Source organism: Dromiciops gliroides, chromosome 1 (genome assembly GCF_019393635.1).
Source record: "Dromiciops gliroides isolate mDroGli1 chromosome 1, mDroGli1.pri, whole genome shotgun sequence".
Lineage (NCBI taxonomy): Eukaryota > Metazoa > Chordata > Mammalia > Microbiotheria > Microbiotheriidae > Dromiciops > Dromiciops gliroides.
In genome coordinates, this window is record NC_057861.1 from 516101134 (window position 1) to 516122081 (window position 20948).

General features: G+C 40.2%; 1 protein-coding gene across 1 annotated transcript; it reads left to right on the forward strand.

Annotated features, from left to right (window-relative positions):
- The first annotated feature begins 13342 nt into the window (after positions 1-13342).
- LOC122751051 (adenosine deaminase domain-containing protein 1-like) lies at positions 13343-20662 on the forward strand. The gene is made up of 6 exons (XM_043997978.1): positions 13343-13417; positions 13726-13808; positions 14515-14696; positions 18565-18753; positions 19387-19554; positions 20547-20662. The coding sequence occupies exons 1-6, from the start codon at positions 13343-13345 to the stop codon at positions 20660-20662; spliced, it is 813 nt and encodes a 270-aa protein (XP_043853913.1).
- The last annotated feature ends 286 nt before the right edge of the window (positions 20663-20948 follow it).

Genomic DNA, 20948 nt, shown 5'->3' on the forward strand with positions numbered 1-20948 from the left:
CTGAGCAGTCAGAGTTTTGACTACCAACCCTTCCTCTTATTAATAGATGCACTGGTCCTACCTGTGTCAAAATGACCATAGTGTTTTTATTAAAAAGAGTTCAGCCTAACTTCAATCCAGGGGGGAAAAAGTAGATAAAGACTCTTTATTGTCCAGACAATGACTAGCAGTTAGATTGACAGCCCATAGAGTTGGACCATTGGTGTGTATTCCTTGGGTAGATACTGTGCATGAACAATGAAATAGTGCCAGAAAACATGAGGAAGTTGGGGGCTAGATTACCTTTACGGAGTTATATAGTTCTTTGAACAATCCCAAGTTTCTCCTAGAAGCAAAGGCTCAACTTTTCACAAGCAATATTTTTCTAGTAATGCTCTATGTTGTCACATAATACTACAGTCTCTGAAAGACATTTTTCTCCATGTTGACTTCATCACCTCCAGAAACTCATCATTCTGCAAGATGAAATCCACTCTAAAACTCACTGCTCCTCAGCACCCCCTGCTCCTCTGGCAATTTTCTTATTCTGGCTGGAGAGGAGTGGAAACCTGAGAATTAGTCCATGATCCTCCAACATTTTAGTAGAACATACAGGGAATTCACCTTATCATTTACCATAACTGCTTTCCTGGACTTCATCATCATCTTCTGCAAGATGAAGTTAACCTTGAAACTTTTACCTCTTGTGAGAATATTCTCAGGGGCCCCTTGCTGAGTGAACATGTGACCACCCTCAACCAATCAGCTTGAAGCAGTGTGTAAGGCAGTTGGTTTAGTTAGTTGATTTAGGGAGTTGTTGGTTGGAACCTCCTGGGGTGGCAGCTTAACCAGGAGTGGTTGAGGTAGTTAGGTTTTTCCTATTCTTGCAGAGACATTTGTTCTCTCTCTGTTAACCTCTAATATATTTTATTTTATTTTTTAGAATTTTATTTTCCAAAATACATGTAAAAACAAATGTTGACATCAATTTTTTTTTTGTTTCTTGTTTTTTGCAGGTCAATGAGGGTTAAGTGACTTGCCCAGGGTCACACAGCTAGTAAGTGTTGGTTGTGTCTGATTTGAATTCAGGTCCTCCTGAATCCAGGGTCAGTGCTTTATCTACTGCACTACCTAGCTGCCCCCTTGACATCAATTTTTTAAAACTTTGTGTTCCAACTTCTCTTCCTCCCTTCCCACCCCCACCCACAAGAACTCAAGCAATTAAAAATAAGTTATACATGAGTAGTCATGGAAAATATTCCCACATTAGCTAGGTTGTGAGAGAAAACAGTTACAAAACAAAACTTCAGATTAAGCAATTGTCAAAGACAAAAATAATTTTTAAAATGTGTTTCCATCTGTTTTCAGATACCATCAGTTCTTTCTCTGTATATGGATTACAATTTTCATAAGTCCTTTAGGGTTATATTGGATCATTGCCTTGCTGAAAATAACCACATACTTCCCAGCAGATCATCTTACACTATTGCTGTTATTTTGTATACAGTACATTTCACTCTGTTTCAGTTCATATATGTTTTTCCAGGTTTTTCTGATACTATCCTGTTCATCATAACCTGTATATAGTACCTTAAACTTCACAAAGAATTTTCTTCATAATAGCCCAGCAAAGTAGGTACTATACATGTTGCCATTATAGTCAATCATCATAATTATTTCCCTCCATCCTATTCTCTTCCCATGATATATACTCTATTTTTTATCTTCTTTTACCCCATTCTTCCTCAAAAGTGTTTTACTTCTGACTGTCCCCTCCCCTACTCTACACTCCCTTTTTTTACCCTTCCCTCTTTATCCTCTTCCCAGCCTACTTTCCTGTAGGGTTAAATAGATTACTCCTCCCAATTGGGTGTGAATGTTATTCCCTCCTTGAGCCCACTCTGATGAGATTAAAGTCTTTGAGCTAATTCTGTGTTCTAAATTTTTCTTCCTCCCTCCTCAACCCTCCCAATGAAATCAAGCAATTCAGTATGTCACACATGTGCAGTTATATAGAACATCTTCACCTTCCTCTAAAGTTTTGCTTTTTTTTGTTTGTTTTTGGCGAGGCAATGAGGGTTAAGTGACTTGCCCAGGGTCACACAGCTAATAAGTGTCAAGTGTTTGAGGCTGGATTTGAACCCAGGTCCTCCTGAATCCAGGGCTGGTGCTTTATCCACTGCTCCACCTAGCTGCCCCTTAGTGTTTTGCTTTTTCCTGCTCTATCCCCCAATCTGCCCTTCCCTCCTTTCCCTCTTCTTTCTCCCCCACCCCCGCCTTCTCTCCCTCCCCTCCCACTTTCCCTCAGGGCAAAAATATATTACTATACCCAGTTGAGTATATATATTAGTCCCTCTTTGAGCCAATTCTGATGATATTAAGGTTCATTCACTCCCCTACTCCTTCCCCCTCTTCCCCTCCCCTCCATAAGCTTTTTTCTTGTTTCCTTCATGTGAACTACCTCTCCCCATACCTGATCTCCCCTTCCACCTCCCCCAGTCTATTCCTCCTACCCCTCAACCCTATTTTAAAGATGTCTTCATGGGTAGTTAGGTGGTACAGTGGAAAAAGCACCGGCCCTGGACTTAGGAGGCTTCAAGCCCAAATCTGGCCCTACTTGTAAGACACCCCACCCTGTTTATCCCACAAAGAAGAAAACATAAATGCTTTATAGATATCCTCCTTTCATATTCAGTTCAGACCTGTGTCTTCTGTGAATTCCTTACTGAGAAAGTTCTTATGAGTTTGAAGTATTATCTTCCCAAGTAGGAATGTAAACAGTTTGATCTTTTAATATTCCTCATGAAGTCTTTTTCCAGTTTACCTTTTTATGCTTCTCCAGGGTCTTGTATTTGAAAGTCAAATTTTCTATTCAGTTCATATCTTTTCATCACAAATGCCTGAAAGACCTCTTTTTCATTGAAGTCCCATTTTTTCCTCTGTAATATTATAATCAGTTTTGCTGGGTACATGATTCTTGGCTGTAGTCCCAGTTCCTTTGCCATCTGGAATATCATATTCCTTGCCCTTCTGTCCTTTAATGTAGATGCTGCTAGATCTTGTTTTAGGCTTATTGGAGCTCCATAGTACTTGAATTCCTTTTTTCTAGCTGCTTGCAATATTTTCTCCTTGACGTGGGAGCTCTGGAATTTGGCTATAATATTCCTGGAGGTTTTCCTTTTGGGATCTCTTTCAGGAGGTGAGCAGTGGATTCTTTCTATTTCTATTTTACCTTCTGCTTCTAGAATATCAGGGCAATTTTCCCTGGCAATCTCTTGGAAGATGCTGTCTAAATTTTTACTTTTCTCATGGTTTTCAGGTAGTCTAATGATTTTCAAATGATCTTTCCTGGATCTATTTTCCAGGTCAGTTGTTTTTCCAAGGAGATATTTCAAATTTCCCTTTGTTTTTTTTATTCATTTGGATTTGCTTTACTGTGTCTAGGATTCTCATAAAGTCACTAGCTTCCATTTGTTCAATCCTAGTTCTTAGGCAATAATTTTCATCAGACAGCTTTTTTATCTCCTTTTCCATTTGCCTTTTCAAGCTGTTTTCTCATACCTCTCCTGCATTGCTCTCATTTTTCTTTCCATTCTTTCCTCCACCTCTCTAAATCTTCCTTCTATCTCTCCTCCTCTCTCTTCAAAGTCCTTTTTGAGTGCTTCCATGGCCTGAGACCAATTCATATTTTTCTTGGAAGCTTTGGATGTAGGGGCCCTGAGGTTGTTATCCTCTTCTGAGGGTACACCTCGATCTTCCTTGTAGCTAAAGAAACTTTCTATTATTCTCAACTTTCTTTGCTTGCTCATCTTGCCGTTTTTTATTTGACTTTTTGCTCCTTCTTATGCTGGGGCCCTACTTGCAAGCTACACTGTGTCAAGCATTAGAGGGTCCCAGGTGTTTCAGTTTGAGGGAGGGAAGGTTTTTCTCTCACCTGGCCTGTTCTTTGATCTGAAGGTAACCTCAAGGCAACTTGCTAGTTAACTAGCCAGCAGAATTCTGTGGTAGTTTTTAGCTTTGATGAGCCTGTGCCCTTCCCCCACCTGGGCTTCCTGCCTCTCAAGATTTTTCCTGGTTTCTTGCTGGGGTAGGATATCTGAACTCCTCCTCATGTCCCACAGACATCCCTGTGTTTTCCACCCCCCTTGCCAGCCATTCAGCCCTTTCACCTGACAGTAAGTTTAGTTCCAGAGGACACAGGTGCTGCAGCTGATTTGGAGGCGCAGGGTAAATTTTCCTTGAGTAGATTGTTTGGGGTTTGTGTTGGTGTGATTGGAGGTTGGATTCTGCTAACAGCCCAGTACAGCCCCCTTTAATCTGGAAAATAATCTCACCATCTTTTTGTGGGTTTTGCCACTCCAGGGCTTGTTTTATTGCTGTTTTGGGGGTAACTGCTCCAGGAACTCTGTGTGTTTAATGTCTTTCCTCCACCATTTTTGCTCCGCCTCCCAGCCTAGCATCTCTAATATATTTTAATAAATGTTTAATACCTAAACTGTTAAACTGTTGTCCTAGTTAGCTTTCCCCACACCAGGGACAGGTAGGGTGACCACACACATTTAGTTTTATCCATCACACTCTTTATATCATTTCACACCCTGACTACACAACTTCATCATGCTGCTATCATGTCTCTTCATTAGATTATGAATTCCTTGAAGGGAAAGATTGTCTTACATTTTTCTTTCTATCCCTAGTGCTTTGTACAATGCCTAGCACATAGCAGTTGCTTAATAAATATTTATTTTTGTTGTTGATCAGTCATGTCTGACTTTTTGTGACTCCATTAGGGATTTTCTTGGCAAAGATACTGGAGCGGTTTGCCATTTCCTTCTCCAGCTCATTTAACAGATGAGGAACTAAGGCAAACAGGCTGAAGTGACTTGCTAAGGATCACAGAGTTAGTCAGTATCTGAGGTAAAATTTCAACTCAGGAAGATGTCTTCCTGACTCCAGTCCTAGCATTCTATTCACTGTGCCACTTAGCTCCCTAAAATGTTTATTTATTCTGACTTCTAAAGTTGTGGGTAACCCAAAGAACAATGGTGGAGACTGTGATGCATGGAGATCTCACTTGCTCCAGTGGACAATGCCAAGACAACTAGAAGAAAGCTCTCAGCATTCTAGGTGAAATGTGGGTCCCATATTTATAAGGAAATAGAGTTGCACAGGCTGAGAAGGCAAAGGTAGGTCCTAATTTGTATTGTGGGGGTGAGTGCCTACATTGACAAGATCACAGTAACACTAAAATATATAAATACTCCCATTTTAGGTAGGTTAGAGGTGGGAATGGCTGTTTATTTTTTTTCTATACTCTTTTTTTTAATGTATAAGGTATTTTATTTTTTCTGTCACATGTAAAGATAGTTCTCAACTTTTGTTTATACAAGCTTTACAATTTCAGATTTTTCTCCCTCCCTCCCCTCCCTCCCCCCTCCCCTAGACAGCAGGTAATCTGATATAGGTTATGTCTATATATCTCTATACATATAGATATAGATATATACACACACACACATATATATATACACATAATAACACATAATAACATTAATCCTATTTCTGCATTAATCCTGTTACAAGAGAAAAAATCAGAGCAGTGATGCAAAACCTCAAAATAGAAAAAAAAAACAACAGCACCCAAAACAAAAGAAATAATATGGTTCAATCAGCATCTATAATCCACAGTTCTTTTTTTTCTTTTTTTTTTCTTGGATTTGGAGATCCTCTTCTATCATGAGTTCCCTGGAACTCTTCTGTACCATTGCATTGGTGAGAAGAATATAGTCCATCACAGTAGGTCAACACTCAATGTTGATGATACTGTGTATAATGTTCTTCTGCTCATCTCACTCATCATCAGCTCACGTAAGACCCTCCAGGTTTCTCTGAACTCTTCCTGCTCATCATTTCTTACAGCACAATAGTATTCCATTGTATTCATATACCACAACTTGTCCAGCCATTCCCCAATTGATGGGCACCCCCTCAACTTCCAATTCCTTGCTACCACGTAAAGAGCAGCTATAAATATTTTTGTACATGTGGGTCCCTTTCCCCTTTCCATGATTTCTTTGGGCAAAAGACCTAAAAGTGGAATTGCTGGGTCAAAGGGTATGCACAGCTTTATTGCCCTTTGGGAATAATTCCAAATTGCTCTCCAGAATGGTTGGATCAGCTCACAGCTCCACCAACAATGCATTAGTGTTCCAATTTTCCCACAGCCTCTCCAACATTTGGGAATGGCTGTTTCTTAAGAGGCAGAGCTGGATTAATTAATTTACTCTCAACTCATCCTATAATTATTGAGATTAAGCAGGGGTATTAAGGAAAAAAATGAATATTTGAATCCTCTAAACAAGGGGATATGAATGAGAAGCAAAGGTTCCAAAGATAGAAATGGGGACTTAGAGCAGAGCTTTCCTGTTTTTGCAATCTGAATTTACCTCAGATAATGCCTAGATTTTGCAGATGCAGTATGTGTTTGCTAGAGGGCTAGCCTTGGTGATAGGAAGGTCTAGGTTCAGTTCTGCCTCTGATACCTATTGGTTGACAAGATCTAGGCAGATCTCTTCTCCTATCAGTGCTCTAGGGAATAGTCTAAGACTATAAACTGCAGAAAAGATGCCTACCTGCATTGGTATAGTTTCTGCACTTGGTAGTTCACTATTCTAAAATTCTATTCACCTCTTTAACTTATTTCTTATTTATTTTTGGTAAGATTTATCTACTTCTGAGAGGCGGAGGTTAAGATCCACCACTAGTATAGTTTTGTTGTCTATTTCCTCTTGTAACTCATTTAACTTATCCTCTGAGAATTTGGATGCTATACCACTGTGCATATATATTTAGTATTGATATTACTTCATTGTCTATGGTACCTTTTAGCAAGACGTAGTTTCCTTCCTTATCTCTTTTAATTAGAACTATTTTTGTTTTGCTTTGTCTGAGATCAGGATTTCTATCCCTGCTTTTTTTTTTTTTACTTCAACTGAAGCATAATATAGTCTGCTCCAACCTTTTACCTTTACTCTGTGTATAAATCTCTGCTTCAAATGTGTTTCTTGTAAACAACATATTGTAGGATTCTGGTTTTTAACCCATTCTGCTATTGGCTTCAATTTTATGGAAGAGTTCATCCCATTCACAGTTATGATTACTGAGTATTTCCCTCCATCCTATTTTCCCCTTTGTTTATACTTCTCTTTCTTCTTTAGCCCTATTCCTCTGCACCAGCATTTTCCTTCTGACCACTGCCTGCCTCAATCTGCCCTCCCTTTTATCAGACCCTCTCCCTTTTCTTTGCCCTTTACTCCCCTGCTTCTGTCCTCCCTTCTATCAGTGCCCCCTTTCCCCCTTAACCTCCTACTTCCCTAAATAGAAAGCTAAATTTCTTTATCCAAATGAATGTATATGTCATTCCCTCTTTGAGCCAAATCCAGTGAGAGTAAGGTTGAAATAATGCTCACCCCTCCCTTCTTTCCCTCTATTGTAATAGAATTTTTTGCCTCTTCATGTGATTTAATTTACCCTATTCTACCTCCCCTTTCCTATTCTTCCCATATGCTCCTTTTTTTCAACCCTTCAATTTTTTTATATTATCACATTAAAGACAATTAATACCTATACCTTCTATATATACTTCTTCTATCTGCCCAAATAGACATATAGTTCTCAAGAGTTACAAGTATTATCTACCCATGCAGGTATGTAAATATTTAACTTTATTGAATAACTTTTTCCCCCTGTTTACCTTTTTATACTTCTCTTGAGTCTTGTATTTGAAGATCAAATTTTCTGTACAGTTCTGGTCTTTTCATCAGGAAACCTTGAAAGTATTCTACTTCATTGAATATCCATCTTTTCCCCTGAAAGATAATGCTCAGTTTTGCTGGGTAGTCAATTCTTGGTTGCAGTCCAAGCTCCTTTGCCTTCCAGAATATTATATTCCAAGTCCTCTGATCCTTTACTGTTGAAGCTACAAAGTTCTTTGTAATCCTGACTGTGGCTCCATGATATTTAAATTGTTTCTTTCTGGCTGCTTGCAATATTTTCTCCTTCACCTGATAATTTTGCAATTTGGCTACAATATTCCTTGGAGTTTTCCTTTTGGGGTATCTTTCTTTTGTTTCCTTTTTTTGGAGGGGGCAATGAGGGTTAAATGACTTGCCCAGGGTCACACAGCTAGTAAGTGTCAAGTGTCTGAAGCTGTATTTGAACTCAGGTCCTCCTGAATTCAGGGCCGGTGCTTTATCCATTGCACCACCTAGCTGCCTTGGGGTATCTTTCAGGAGGTTATTGGAAGATTCTTTTAATGACTACTTTATCCTCTGATTCTACAACATCAGGGCAGATCTCCTTGATAATTTTCTGGAATATGGTGTCCAGACTCTTTTTAATCATGGCTTTCAGGCAATGCAATAATTCTTAAATTATCTCTCCTGGACCTATTTTCCAGGTCAGTTGTCTTTCTGATGAGGTGTTTCACATTTTCTTCTATTTTTTCATTCTTTTGATTCTGTTTCACTGATTCATGGTGTCTCATGGAGTTATTAGCTTCCATCTGTCCAATTCTATTTTTTTCAAATATAAGTATTTTATTATTTTCCAGTTACATGTAGAAATAGTTTTCAACATTTGTCTATATAAGATTTCCAATTTCAAATTATTTTCCCTCTCTTTCCTCCCTCCCCCCTCCCCTAGACAGCAGGTAATCTGATATAGGTTTTATATACATAATAACATTAAACATATTTCTGCATTAGTCATGTTATAAGAGAAGAATCAGAGCAAAAAGGAAAAACTTCAAAACAGAAAACTAACAGCACCAAAAACAAAAGAAATAGTGTGGTCCAGTCAGCATCCATATTCCACAGTTCCCCCCCCCCCTTTTTTTTTTTTTTGATTTGGAAAGCCTTTTCCATCATGAGTCCTTTGGAACTTTCTTGTACCATTGGATTGGTGAGAAGCATCTAGTCTATCACAGTTGATCAACACATAATGTTGATGATACTGTGTATAATGTTATTCTGGTTCTGCTCATCTCACGCATCATCAGTTCATGCAAGTCCTTACAGGTTTCTCTGGACTCCTTCTGCTCATCATTTCTTACAGCACAATAGAATTCCATTACATTCATATACCACAACTTGTTTAGCCATTCCCCAATTGATGGAAATCCCCTCAATTTCCAATTCCTTGCCCCTACAAAAAGAGCAGTTATAAATATTTGTGTACATGTGGGTCCTTTTCCCTTTTTTATGATCTCTTTGGAAAAAATACCCCAAAGTGGTATTGCTGGGTCAAAGGGTATGCACAGCTTTATAGCCCTTTGGGCATAATTCCAAATTGCTCTCCAGATTGGTTGGATCAGTTCACAGCTCCACCAACAATGCATTAGTGTTCCAATTTTTCCACAGCTTCTCCAACATTCATTATTTTCCTTTTTGTCATATTAGCCAATCTGATAGGTGTGAGGTGGTACATCAGAGTTGTTTTAATTTGCATCTCTCTAATCAACAGTGATTTAGAGCATTTTTTCATATGGCAATAGATAACTTTGATTTCTTCATCAGAAAACTTCCTGTTCATATACTTTGACCATTTCTCAATTGGGGAGTGACTTGGATTCTTATAAATTTGATTTAGTTCCCTATATATTTTAGAAATGAGGCCTTTATCAGAAGTATTGGCCAATTCTAATTTTTAAGGCATTATTTTCTTCAGTAAACTTTTGCACCTCCTTTTCCATTTGGCCAATTTCATCCCCCATTTTGGCTAGTTGTATTTTTTAAGGAATTGTTTTCTTCAGTCAATTTTTTGTGCTTCCTTTTCCATGCTTTTGACTCTTTTTTTCATAATTTTCTTGTGTAACTCTCATTTCCTTTCCCATTTTTTCTTCTACCTTTCTTTTTTGGTTTTTAAAATACTTTTTGAGTTCTTCTAAGAAGGCTTTTTGGTCAATTCATCTTCCCTTTTGAGGTTTCACACATAGGCATTATGACAGTGTTGTCCTCATCTGAATTTGTGTTTTGGTTTTCCCTGTTGCCATAGCACCTCTCAATGGTAAGGGTCCTTATCTGTTTCTTACTCATATTCTAGCCCATTTTTTGACTTATAAAGTTGAGGTCTGCTCCTGGGGCTCAGGGGCCTCTGTTCCAAGCTTCTTTTTAATTTTTAAAAATAAAATCATTTTAAAAATTTTTATTATTTATTTAGAAGTTTATTTTTTCCCAAATTACATGTAAAAATCAAATTTTAACTTCAGTTTTTAAAATTTTGTGTTCCAAATTCTCTTCCTCCCTCCTTCCCTATCCTCCTTTAATAATTTAAGCAATTCAATGTAAGTTATGCATGTGTAGTCATGCAAAACATTTCCACATTAGTGAGGTTGTGAAAGAAAACAGACAAAAAAAAACTTTAGAAAAAGGAACCAAAAAAATTATGCTTCAATCTGTATTCAGATACCATTAGTTCTTTCTCTGTAGATGGATTGCATTTTTCATAAGTCCTTCAGAGTTGTCTTGGATCATTGCATTGCTGAAAACAACCAAGTCATTCACAGATCATCTCACAATATTGCTGTTATTTTGTATATAGTACATTTCATTTTGCATCAGCTCATGTGAGTCTTTCCAGGTTTTTCTGATAGCATCCTGCTCATCATTTTTTATAGCACAATAGTCTTCCATCATAATCTCATCCCACAATTTGTTCAGCTACTCTCCAATTGATGGGCATCTCCTCATTTTCAAATTCAACTTTTTAAAAAAATTTCTTTTTTGGATACCAACCTAGTAGTGGTTTTACTAGGTCAAAGAGTATGCATGGTTTTTTAGTCCTTTGGCCATAGTTCCAAATTGCTCTATAGAATGTTTGAATCAGTCTACAACTTTACCAAGAGTGCCTTAATATCTCATTTACCCCATATCCTCTACATTTGCCATTTTCCTCTGCTGTCCTATTATTCAATCCAATGGGTATGAGGTAGTACCCAGAATTGTTTTGACCTGAATCTCTCCAATCAATAGTGAGTTAGAGCATTATTTTTTCATACAGATTGTACTGGGGGATAGGGCCCTGGTCATTGGCTTTATGCTCTGATGCCTCTGTGGCTTGTGGATTCCTCACTGCCCTAGGCTTGCTCCCTGTGCTGGGCTGGCTTGGCCTAGTTGCCTAGTTGCACCTGTCCTGTGGGTGATTCTTTAGCTGGTATTTTGCCCTCTCAGCCAGGGCTGGGGAGTCTCACAACTGGCTTGCTGTGGCACCAGCCAGCTGAGCCAGGACAAAGGGCCTCAGCTTCTGATCTATGCTGTGGCCAAGAGACTCCTGCTGACTTCCCCAGACACCTTCTGTGCTGTGCTGTGCTGAGCTGAGCTGTGGCCATGCTCCCCTTTTGCCCAAGTAAGAAAGACCTTTCCTGAAGTCTTCTAAATTTTCTCAAGTTGGAAGAATGTGTCTCTGTCTTTTTGTAGCTTTTATAGCTCCAGAATCCATTTAGAGGCTTGATTTAATGTTTTTTCTGAGGAAAACTCAGGAGAGCTCAGTCAACTTCCTGGATTCTCTCCACCATCTTGGCTCTGCCCTTGGGAGTTCACTATTCTAATGAAGTCAGAGGTTCAGTCCCTAGACTTATTCCTAAGGCTAATCCTATAATTAGGATACTTGAAATCCTAGGACATTCCCTATGTCGGAAACCACTTCCAACAAAAAGGCACATCTTGGGAGCCTCTTATGCCTGATTACTCCCTTGCAGATGACCTGGGAAGTCAGACTCTGACCCTCTCCAAGAGTAGGCACCTTATGAGGTCACAAAGAAAAAAACTTAAAAGTTTTATTTATAACAATTGGACTCAAAAAGGATTCACCTTCCATTTCCCAGACAGTCAAGAACATGCCCACCACTATCCCACAATGAGTATCCCTCTTTCTAGAAAGATGTACAGTCTCCATCCCTTACAGTATATTCCTCCTGGGCAGGCTTCCACTAAAAGGTGAGATCTAGGATTTTTTTACATCTCCCTTCTGGGGTCCCTTTGTCTGTGGCATGATTCTCTTCCCTGGCACTTCCATTTCATAGCCCCTCCTGTCTCCTACCAGGGAGCTCACAGCAGGGGATAACAACTTTCCTTCTTGGACCACTCATACAATTTCTGGGTTTTTTGGCAGGGCAATGAGGGTTAAGTGACTTGCCCAAGGTCACACAGCTAGTAAGTGTCAAGGGTCTGAGGCCCGATTTGAACTCAGGTCCTCCTGAATCCAGGGCCAGTGTTTTATCCACTGTGCCACCTACCTGACCCCTTGCATGTTGTTTCAATCCCCTCCCCCCTTCCTCTCCCATTAGACTGTGAGCTCTCTGAGGGCAGGGATTGTCTTTTGTTTCTTGTAGACCTGGCAACTAGCACAGTAGGCACTTAATAAATACTTACTGATTATCTCCTCCATTAGGCTGTGGACAGATACAGCCCCTGCCCCTTCCCCTGCCCCTGCCCCTGCTCGCGCATCCCCCTGTGCTGGCCTCACAGGTGGGGGCCGACTGAAGCTGCGATCCAGAGTACTTGAAGCCTGATTGGTTTCAATGGTGGCAGGGGCGGGCCCAAGAAGGCGTGAGGCGGTTGGTGATTGGGCGAGCTGGCACGAGCCGTTCTGCTCCCGCTGGAGGCGCCGGTCCATTTGAAAGACGCAGCCTCGCGCTCCCTTCCTTCGACCCACCTTCCACCCTGGTCCTGGCTGAGATGAAGGCGGCTGCGGAAGCTGTGAAGGAGGCGGAGGAGGCGGTGGAGGCGGTGGAGGGGGCGACTTCGAGGTAAGGCAACGCTGGACGGCTGGTGTGGAGTGTATTCCTCGGTTTTCGCCACTGGAGGCCGGGCCTTGGGTTCGAATTCTGACCCCGTCGCCCCTTCCGGGCCTCCGTGGCCCACTTCTAACAGTGAAGAAACCGAGCCCCAGAGCCCGACCCCAAGCCTCCAACGGCTCCCCACATCCTGCTCTTTTACTGAGAAGGTATCTGAGGCCGTGCTCTCGTGAGCAACGGACGGGAGGGGTTGGGGGCGATCGGAATTTGTAGCCAAAGAGGTTTGGCGGGAGGGCATCCTGGGAAAACCCGACGATGCTGAAGCCGGGCTGCACCGAACCGGGCTCTCCTGGGTGAGGGAATTCCCTCCGCACCGGGCCATCCTGGGAGGCTGGATTAGAGATCCCACTTGAACTCAGGCCCAAGGCTCTTCTCTTTAGGCTGGTCAGGCAAACCCATCTTTTGTATTGACTCCTTGTATGATCCTGGACAAAAGACTCAAATTCTCTAAATGGGCAGTTTCCTTCCTCTGTAAAAGAGTCAGTTGGGATGATTTGGGTGAGAACCAGAATGAGGATTCACGAATGTGTTGCAGTCATCACTGGTGGAGGGAATCCAGACCGATTAGCTCTTGGGTCTACTGGGGTAGAAAATGGGAATGAAAATGGCTGAAGGGATATTTATTTATTTGTAAAGCCCTTGTCAAAAAGAGAAACCTGTCCCCCCCCCCCAAAAAAAAAAACCCTGAAACAGTGAAGTTCAATTCTCTAGACAAGCACCTATTTTATTTTTGCTCAGCATTGAGCAATTTTGACATGCATACCTGGAGAATCTCAAGAGAGACTCCACATTAACTGGGGGATGGGATATTAAACAGCAGAATCAGTTTTAGGAAGTACAACTAAGAATTTTGGCCTTGTTTTTTCCTGGTAAAGAGCTTTTTGTACAATTAGGAATCTGCCACTGATGCTGATAACAACAAACACTTAAGTTCTTCATTCTGTTCACCTGACAGTTCAAGCCTCCAGCATAAACAGTAAGACAAAGGCATGGGAGAGTCTCTGTAGATAAGTTGATATGAGCACAAATGGCTTCAGAGGGTTTGCTGTTGGTTATAGCAATGAATTGTTGGTATGTCAGACAACTTCTCATATAGTCTTCTTGTTACCAGTATAACTGGTTTCTTAAGTAAATTAAGGTATTCTTATTTTTTCTACACTTATAAACTTTCAAGTACCCTTTATTTTTTAAATAGTATTGTATTTTTTCCAATTACATGAAAACATAGTTTTCACCATTTATTTTTGAAAGATTTCGAGTTCCAAATTTTTCTTCTTTCCTTCCTTCCTTGTCTCCTTCCCAAGACAGCAACCAATCTAATATAGGTTATACAGTACAATCATGTTGAACATATTTCCACGTTAGTCATGTTGTGAGAGAAGAATCAGAACAAAAGGGAAAAACCATAAGAAAGAAGAAACAAAAAACAACAACAAAAGTGAAAATAGTGTCTTTGATTCTGGATGTGAAGAGCATTTTCCATCATGAGTCTTTTGGGATTGTTCAAGTGCCTTTTAAATGTTGTGGTCATGATTGATCTTTAAGTCTATGGTTTTGCAAGGCATAGTACCTGGATCCTACTAGTAGCTTAACACGTGTTTATTAGATTGTTCTTCTTTAGTTGGCAAACTTTTTTCTTCCTTTTTTTTTTTTTTAATTCTGATTTTTCTCATGACTTCTAGGCCCAAGAAATTGTCTGGTAACAATGATTGGTTTCAGAGTCCCCGGATTCCTAGCTTTGCTCAAATGTTGAAAAAGAACCTGCCACTTCAACCTTCTTCAACAACAGTGACTCCTCCAGGATATTCATCATCAGAGGATTACAGTGTGTCAAATTTAGCTTCTAAGGTTACACAAGTCACAGGTACTTGTTTGCAGTAATGCCTGCTTCTTTCAAACTTAGTAATGTCTGTTATATTCCTTTGAAAGGTCTTTTCTTCCTCTGAACTCTGCTGCCTTCCCCATGGTGGGAGTCCTGTTCCCTTCTCTTAGACCTGTGGATGGGTACCAGAACAATAACTGATAAAACAGAAATTTATCTTGTCATAACATAGTAAGCCCCAACTGACTTCTGTGACCAAATACCAGCCACATTGTTGCAGCCATCTTCACCCCTGAATTTTCTATGGAAGCTGGTTCTTGGTGCCGTCTGTGAGAAATGATTATTAATAACCAATATTTGGGAGGTGATTCAGAGCTCTCCCTTTCTTCCAAAGGCCTGACAGTCCAGTTTTTCTTGAATCTCAAACACTGGTAATGAGATTGCATTGACTCTTCTATATCTTGGTCAGACCCCACCCAACCTTGCAAGGAATTTGATCTACAGTGGGGAAGCCCATTGTGTTCTGGTCAAGCTTGGGTGGAGACATTCTTTTGTCTAGAAAGCAGAAGGCTTCTCTGTCTAGTGGGTGCTCAGCCCTCCCATTGAAAAGGGTATATGTTGGGGCAGCTAGGTGGCGCAGTGGATGGAGCACCGGCTCTGGAGTCAGGAGGACCTGAGTTCAAATCCGGCCTCAGACACTTTACACTTGCTAGCTGTGTGACCCTGGGCAAGTCACTTAACCCTAATTGCCTCACTAAAAAAAAAAAAATTAAAAAAAGAAAAGGGTATATGTTTTTTGAATTCTGGTCTGGTATAGCTGGTTGTGGTCTGAGTAGAGAAAACCTCTTTGTGCAAGGGTCAACTTTCAGCCCCATTGACCATCTGTTGTTTCAAAGGGTATATGAACTGTGAGCCCCACCACCTTGATTGCTTTTGGTGTCTCAGACACCAAATGACCATCCTTTTATTAATAACCTGCTGGCCTTATTAATAAAATGATTAAATTATCCACAAATTGTGTCTCTTGAATTTTTAAATTGTCACACTTTAGTCTTTCCCCCTTTCTTTTCATGGTACATAGACTCAGTATACTCAGATGCTTACTTTTTTAAAACTCCACTTTCCCTTGGTTATTTCTTTGCTCAAAAGCCTTAAGTGACTACCTGTTGCCTCTGGGTTTTGGAAGCTTGAATTCTTCAGTAGCTTTCAAGGCCTTTCCCAATCAGTTCAGACCTTGGGATGGCATGGTCACTAGTGTGAATATTTGGATCCCCTTAGGCTGATCTGGCTGTGCCTTGAGCAAAAGCACAACATAGTGGAGAGAGCCCTAGCTTCAGAGGACCTGGGTTCGCATTCTGCCCCATATGCTTCCTATTTGTGTGATCTTGAGCAAATCACTTAATCTCCTGGTCCTCAGTTTCTTCATTTGTGAAATGCGATCAGACTCAGTGACCTTTGGGGTTCTTTCCAATCCTAGCTCTTTGATCCTATAAGTACTCCTAGTACTTAGAAACGAAGCCATTGTCACTGCAGCACTGCTTCTTTAAGAAGAGGCTAACTAGATGAACTTACTTCCTTTTTTGACAGGCTTCCTATCATGGTTGATGAATAAAATGTGGTACCTGTAATCAACTGAGATTTCATTTGACAGAGTCTCATGCAATCCTTGTGAATAAGATGGAAAGAGAGAGACCAAATGATAGAAGAGTTACTAGGCGGGGTGGGCGGGATTCAGACCTGACCAGACCCAAAGTCCTCAGTGGTAGAATGTCACTGGCTTGACCTTATGCTGTGTGTATATGTGTGTGATGTTTCTATCAGTGACTAGACTGAAGACCTGCAAGGGATATTTGTCATATTTTCAGATAGTATGAAGCTTGGAGAAAAAGCACTGGATCAGGCATGTTAAATTCAAATAAAAAAAAGTTTCCCGTGGATCTAATGATCAACTTAGAAAACCATGTATTAACAATATCTGTGTTCTGTTGTTTGTTTATTTATTTTGTTAAATATTTTATCATTTCATTTTCATCTAGTTTGAGCAGTGAGTTTGATACTTCTTCATCAGATGACAAATTCAGTATCCCAAAAGTTCTTAACAGGGTAGAACATTGGACTGAATCTAAAACGTACACACACACACATATACATACATATATGTATATATACACACATATCCCATTATATGTATATATACGCATATGTGCATATATACATATAAAAGTGTGTGTGCACACACGCGCACATGTGTATAACTATACTTGATGTGTGTGTATTTTTTAAGACCTTCAAACAAGTTGGGGGAGTTGTGGCTAAACAAAAATTCATTGTTAGAAAGATTTGGAAATTTTAGCAGATTGAAAGCTGTACGACATGCTGTATGTGTAGTATGACATCACAGGTGGACATTCTTAGGTTGATCTAGGGGTGGCTAGGTGACTCAGTGGATAGAGCACTGGTCCTGAAGTTGGGAGAACCTGATTTCAAATCATACCTTATACACTTAATAGCTGTGTGACCCTGGGCAAGTCACTAAAACCCTACTTACTTTAAACATCTGGGGCCATCTGCAGTCATCCTGATATATATCTTGCCACTGAACCCAGATGGCTCTGGAGGAGAGGGCAAGGTTGATGACCTTGCACAGCCCTCCCTCACTTATATCCAATTCAGTACAAGTCACGACATCACCTCCTGATGTCATGGTCCTCTTGGAGAACAAAGAACAAACAACAACAACTCAGTTTGATCTAGGGATGCCTGGGATCTGTCCTCTGTACCAGGGTAGCTCCATAATAGTGTTGCCTAGGGAAGCCACAAAATGGGACATGTGACTTTCCCAGGGGTGAGTGATCTGTTTGCCGGCAATCTCTTGTTACAGGAAAGGAGCTGGTAGAGGGTGACCAAAGTATTGGTATCTTTCCTTTCCTCCTTGCTGTACTACTGTCATGCATCCCATGCCCAGCAGGGAATGATTCCAGCAAAAGGAGCCAGGCAAAGTTCTGGACTGCAGGAACCTATCACAGGAGGCTTATGGATTATGGAGAAGCCTTCAAAGACAGGTTTCTTAAAACAAACAGAAAGACATAAGGAAAATGCCTGCCATTTGAAGCTGTTCAAAAGTGGGAGGGGCCCCCTTTCTCTTGGAAGACCCTATTCCTTCCAAGGGCTTGAAGCAGAAGCTGGATAAGAAGTGGTTAGGCTGATCATAGAAGAGATTCTTGGTCACTTCCAGACTGGACTATATTTATCAGGACAACTGGAGATGGCCCTGGATATTTAAGGCAATTGGAGTTAAATGATTTGTCCAGGGTCACACAGTCAGTAGTTGTCTGAGGTGAGATTTGAACTCAGATACTTCCAACTAAAAGACCAGTGCTCTATCTACTGTGTCATGTAGCTGTGCTGTAAACATCTGTAAAATGTGATAGATGGACCAGAGCTCTTCCAGACGTAATATTCTGTAACTTTATTAATGGAATGAGATTATCTTGGTATTTTTCATTACATTTGTTAAGATTAAATGCTTTCGGGGGTGGCTAGGTGGCGCAGTGGATAAAGCACTGGCCCTGGATTCAGGAGTACCTGAGTTCAAATCCGGCCTCAGACACTTGACACTTACCAGCTGTGTGACCCTGGGCAAGTCACTTAACCCCCATTGCCCTGCAAAAAAAAAAAAAAAGATTAAATGCTTTCATAGATTGTGCTTAAAGCACCTGAATAGTTTATTGGCACCCTATTGTCTAAATTGGCAGAGTATATGTGAGGACTTTTATATATCTGGGTCTGTGTCTCATGTCAAAATTGGTTTTGGCACTAAACTAAAAGATGTCAAGGGGAGGACATTAGGCTTTTTACTTTGGTTCTTCAGTTTTTAAAAACTGACTTGAAGCTACTATTTGTTTTTTAGGTAACTTTCCAGAACCACTGCTTTCCAAAGTAATCTTACCTAATCCAAATAATGTCCTTCCTCCAAAGAAGATTCCCAAGGAGTTCATTATGAAGTATAAACGTGGAGAGATAAATCCAGTGTCAGCCCTGCATCAGTTTGCACAAATGCAGCGTGTGCAACTTGACCTTAAGGAAACTGTAACAACAGGTGTTTGCTAAGATTGTCTATATTTGTCACAGAAAGTAGAATGAAGGAATGGAATAGCATTTAGGAAGTACTTTTGAGGTGCTCAGCACTGTGCTAAGCACTGGGGACACAAATAGAAGAGCAAGACAAGGAGCTTCTCTTATAATGGGGAAATGGGGAAGCATGAAACATAGGGGACTTTTCAGCTCCAAGTCAGAAAGAAAAGCCCCGGGGTTATTGGGGATGAGGATGGGAAGGCCTCTTCTTAGGGTCCTTTCCTTTGAACCATTGGCAGGGCCAAGGACTTTGGTGACCAGAGCTCTCTTTTTTGGGTAGTCAGTAGCTGTGGTTACTAGGCTAGGGGGTGGCTTATAGTAACTACCAAGGCAGTTGCCAAGTAGCAATTTCTTGGATTTCTTCACTGGGAGATGGCTTTAAAAGGCAAGACTACTAATGTTGCTAAATTGAATATAATGGCCTTGGTTATAGAGAAGATTTTGCCAAATAACATTAAGTAGTTCTGACAGCCTTTAAAAAATTACTTATTTTAACATTCTTTAATTTTTTTTCTTTCTTTTGACCTATTTGACCAGATTCTGGTAATTTTATTCACAGTTTAAAACTCATACCAATGTCCTTGGGTATTTCTTTCAGGTAATGTTATGGGTCCTTATTTTGCCTTCTGTGCTGTGGTGGATGGTATTCAATATAAAACTGGATTGGGACAAAATAAAAAGGAGTCAAGATCCAATGCTGCCAAGCTAGCCCTCGATGAGCTTTTGCAGTTGGATGATCCTGAACCAAGGAATGTAGACACCTCAGGTGAGTGCTCTGGTCATTGAATAGTAGTTTTTTCCCCTCTCTCTTCTCCACATTGATAAATACATGAGTAGGGAATGGGCCTGTTATTTCATTGGTGTAGGGAGCCTCTAGTGAAGAATTTCTGTATCAAGCTTAACCTATTCAATCATTATTGATTCATACTTTAAAAAAATATTTGGGCTTAAGTTAAATCTCCTTTTTAGAGCTTCCTGTATAGCTATGTTGGTTTCTTCAAAGGACTCTTTGGGATTGTATAGTCTGGGTATCTGCCTTCCCTCTTTCCCTCCTTTAAGAACTTACTTTTCTAGCCAGCTATTCCTTAAGTATGTAAACATGAGATTGTATTGTTGGTCAAAATGAAGATCAGAGTAGCTGGTACTGTATTACCCTGGTTACTTCCTCTTTCTTTCTTATAATTGTAGCTCTCTAGGCTTGATCATTTTGACCTCAAGCCCCTAATGAAACTTCCTAGACAGAATTCCCAAAACGACTATGTTTTCTCCTTCCTGAATGATTCCATATTGACCTGATTCTCCAAAATGGTGACGTCATGAGCTATGAGGAACAACACCAGAGAACTAGAAATTATAGAGAAGCAACCAGAAAGCTTTGGCTGTAAGATGCACCAAAAACTGTTGGGGGAAGAAAAACTTTAGTTAGCTGCAAAGTAGTCCTAGCTGTTGTTCCCCCCCCCCATTCCCCACCAAAGACTTGCTGTAAGAAATGACCATTCAATTGTATTACTATTTTTCATGTTTATGTAGATATTTTTTCTGATTAATAAACTGGAAATTATATAAATTTTAAATGAATAAACTACAAGTTATAAAAAAGAAAATAGCTTTAGTTTTCTGATCTTGGTCAAATACTGTTTTTCTCATAGAATGTGCTTTTGGCTATGATATTTTATACACTACCATTTTACCAAAAATATGAAGCAGCCACCTTTAAAATTTTATGGGCTTTATGTTTCCTAACATTTTTTTCAATAGGTTCTCCTCTCATCCCTGCAGAGCCTATCATTTCAGCTGAATCAAATTATATTTCCAAGGTGCATTACGGTAGGAAAGTCCTTATTTTCTTGTTTGGTACCACCTGTGCCACCTAAAGAAATATTACATGCACAAACTTGCTTCAAAGGTCCATGTTTTTGTTGAGTCAAGGATCTGCTGGGAAAGTTATGATTGCTCTGATTTGGTAGATAAGCTTTCCAGATTTGGTGTAACCAAACATTTCTTTTCCTTGTGGCCAATCCAGTGATGAGCCATCTCACCCTTAGTGAGGCTGGTCCTTGAATGGCAGCTGTGGTAGTCTATTAGAAGACCAGGCTTTAAGCCTTTCCAGCCTGTTATAGAAGCATCCAAAATTTAGTCTCCACTGTTATCGGTCACCTT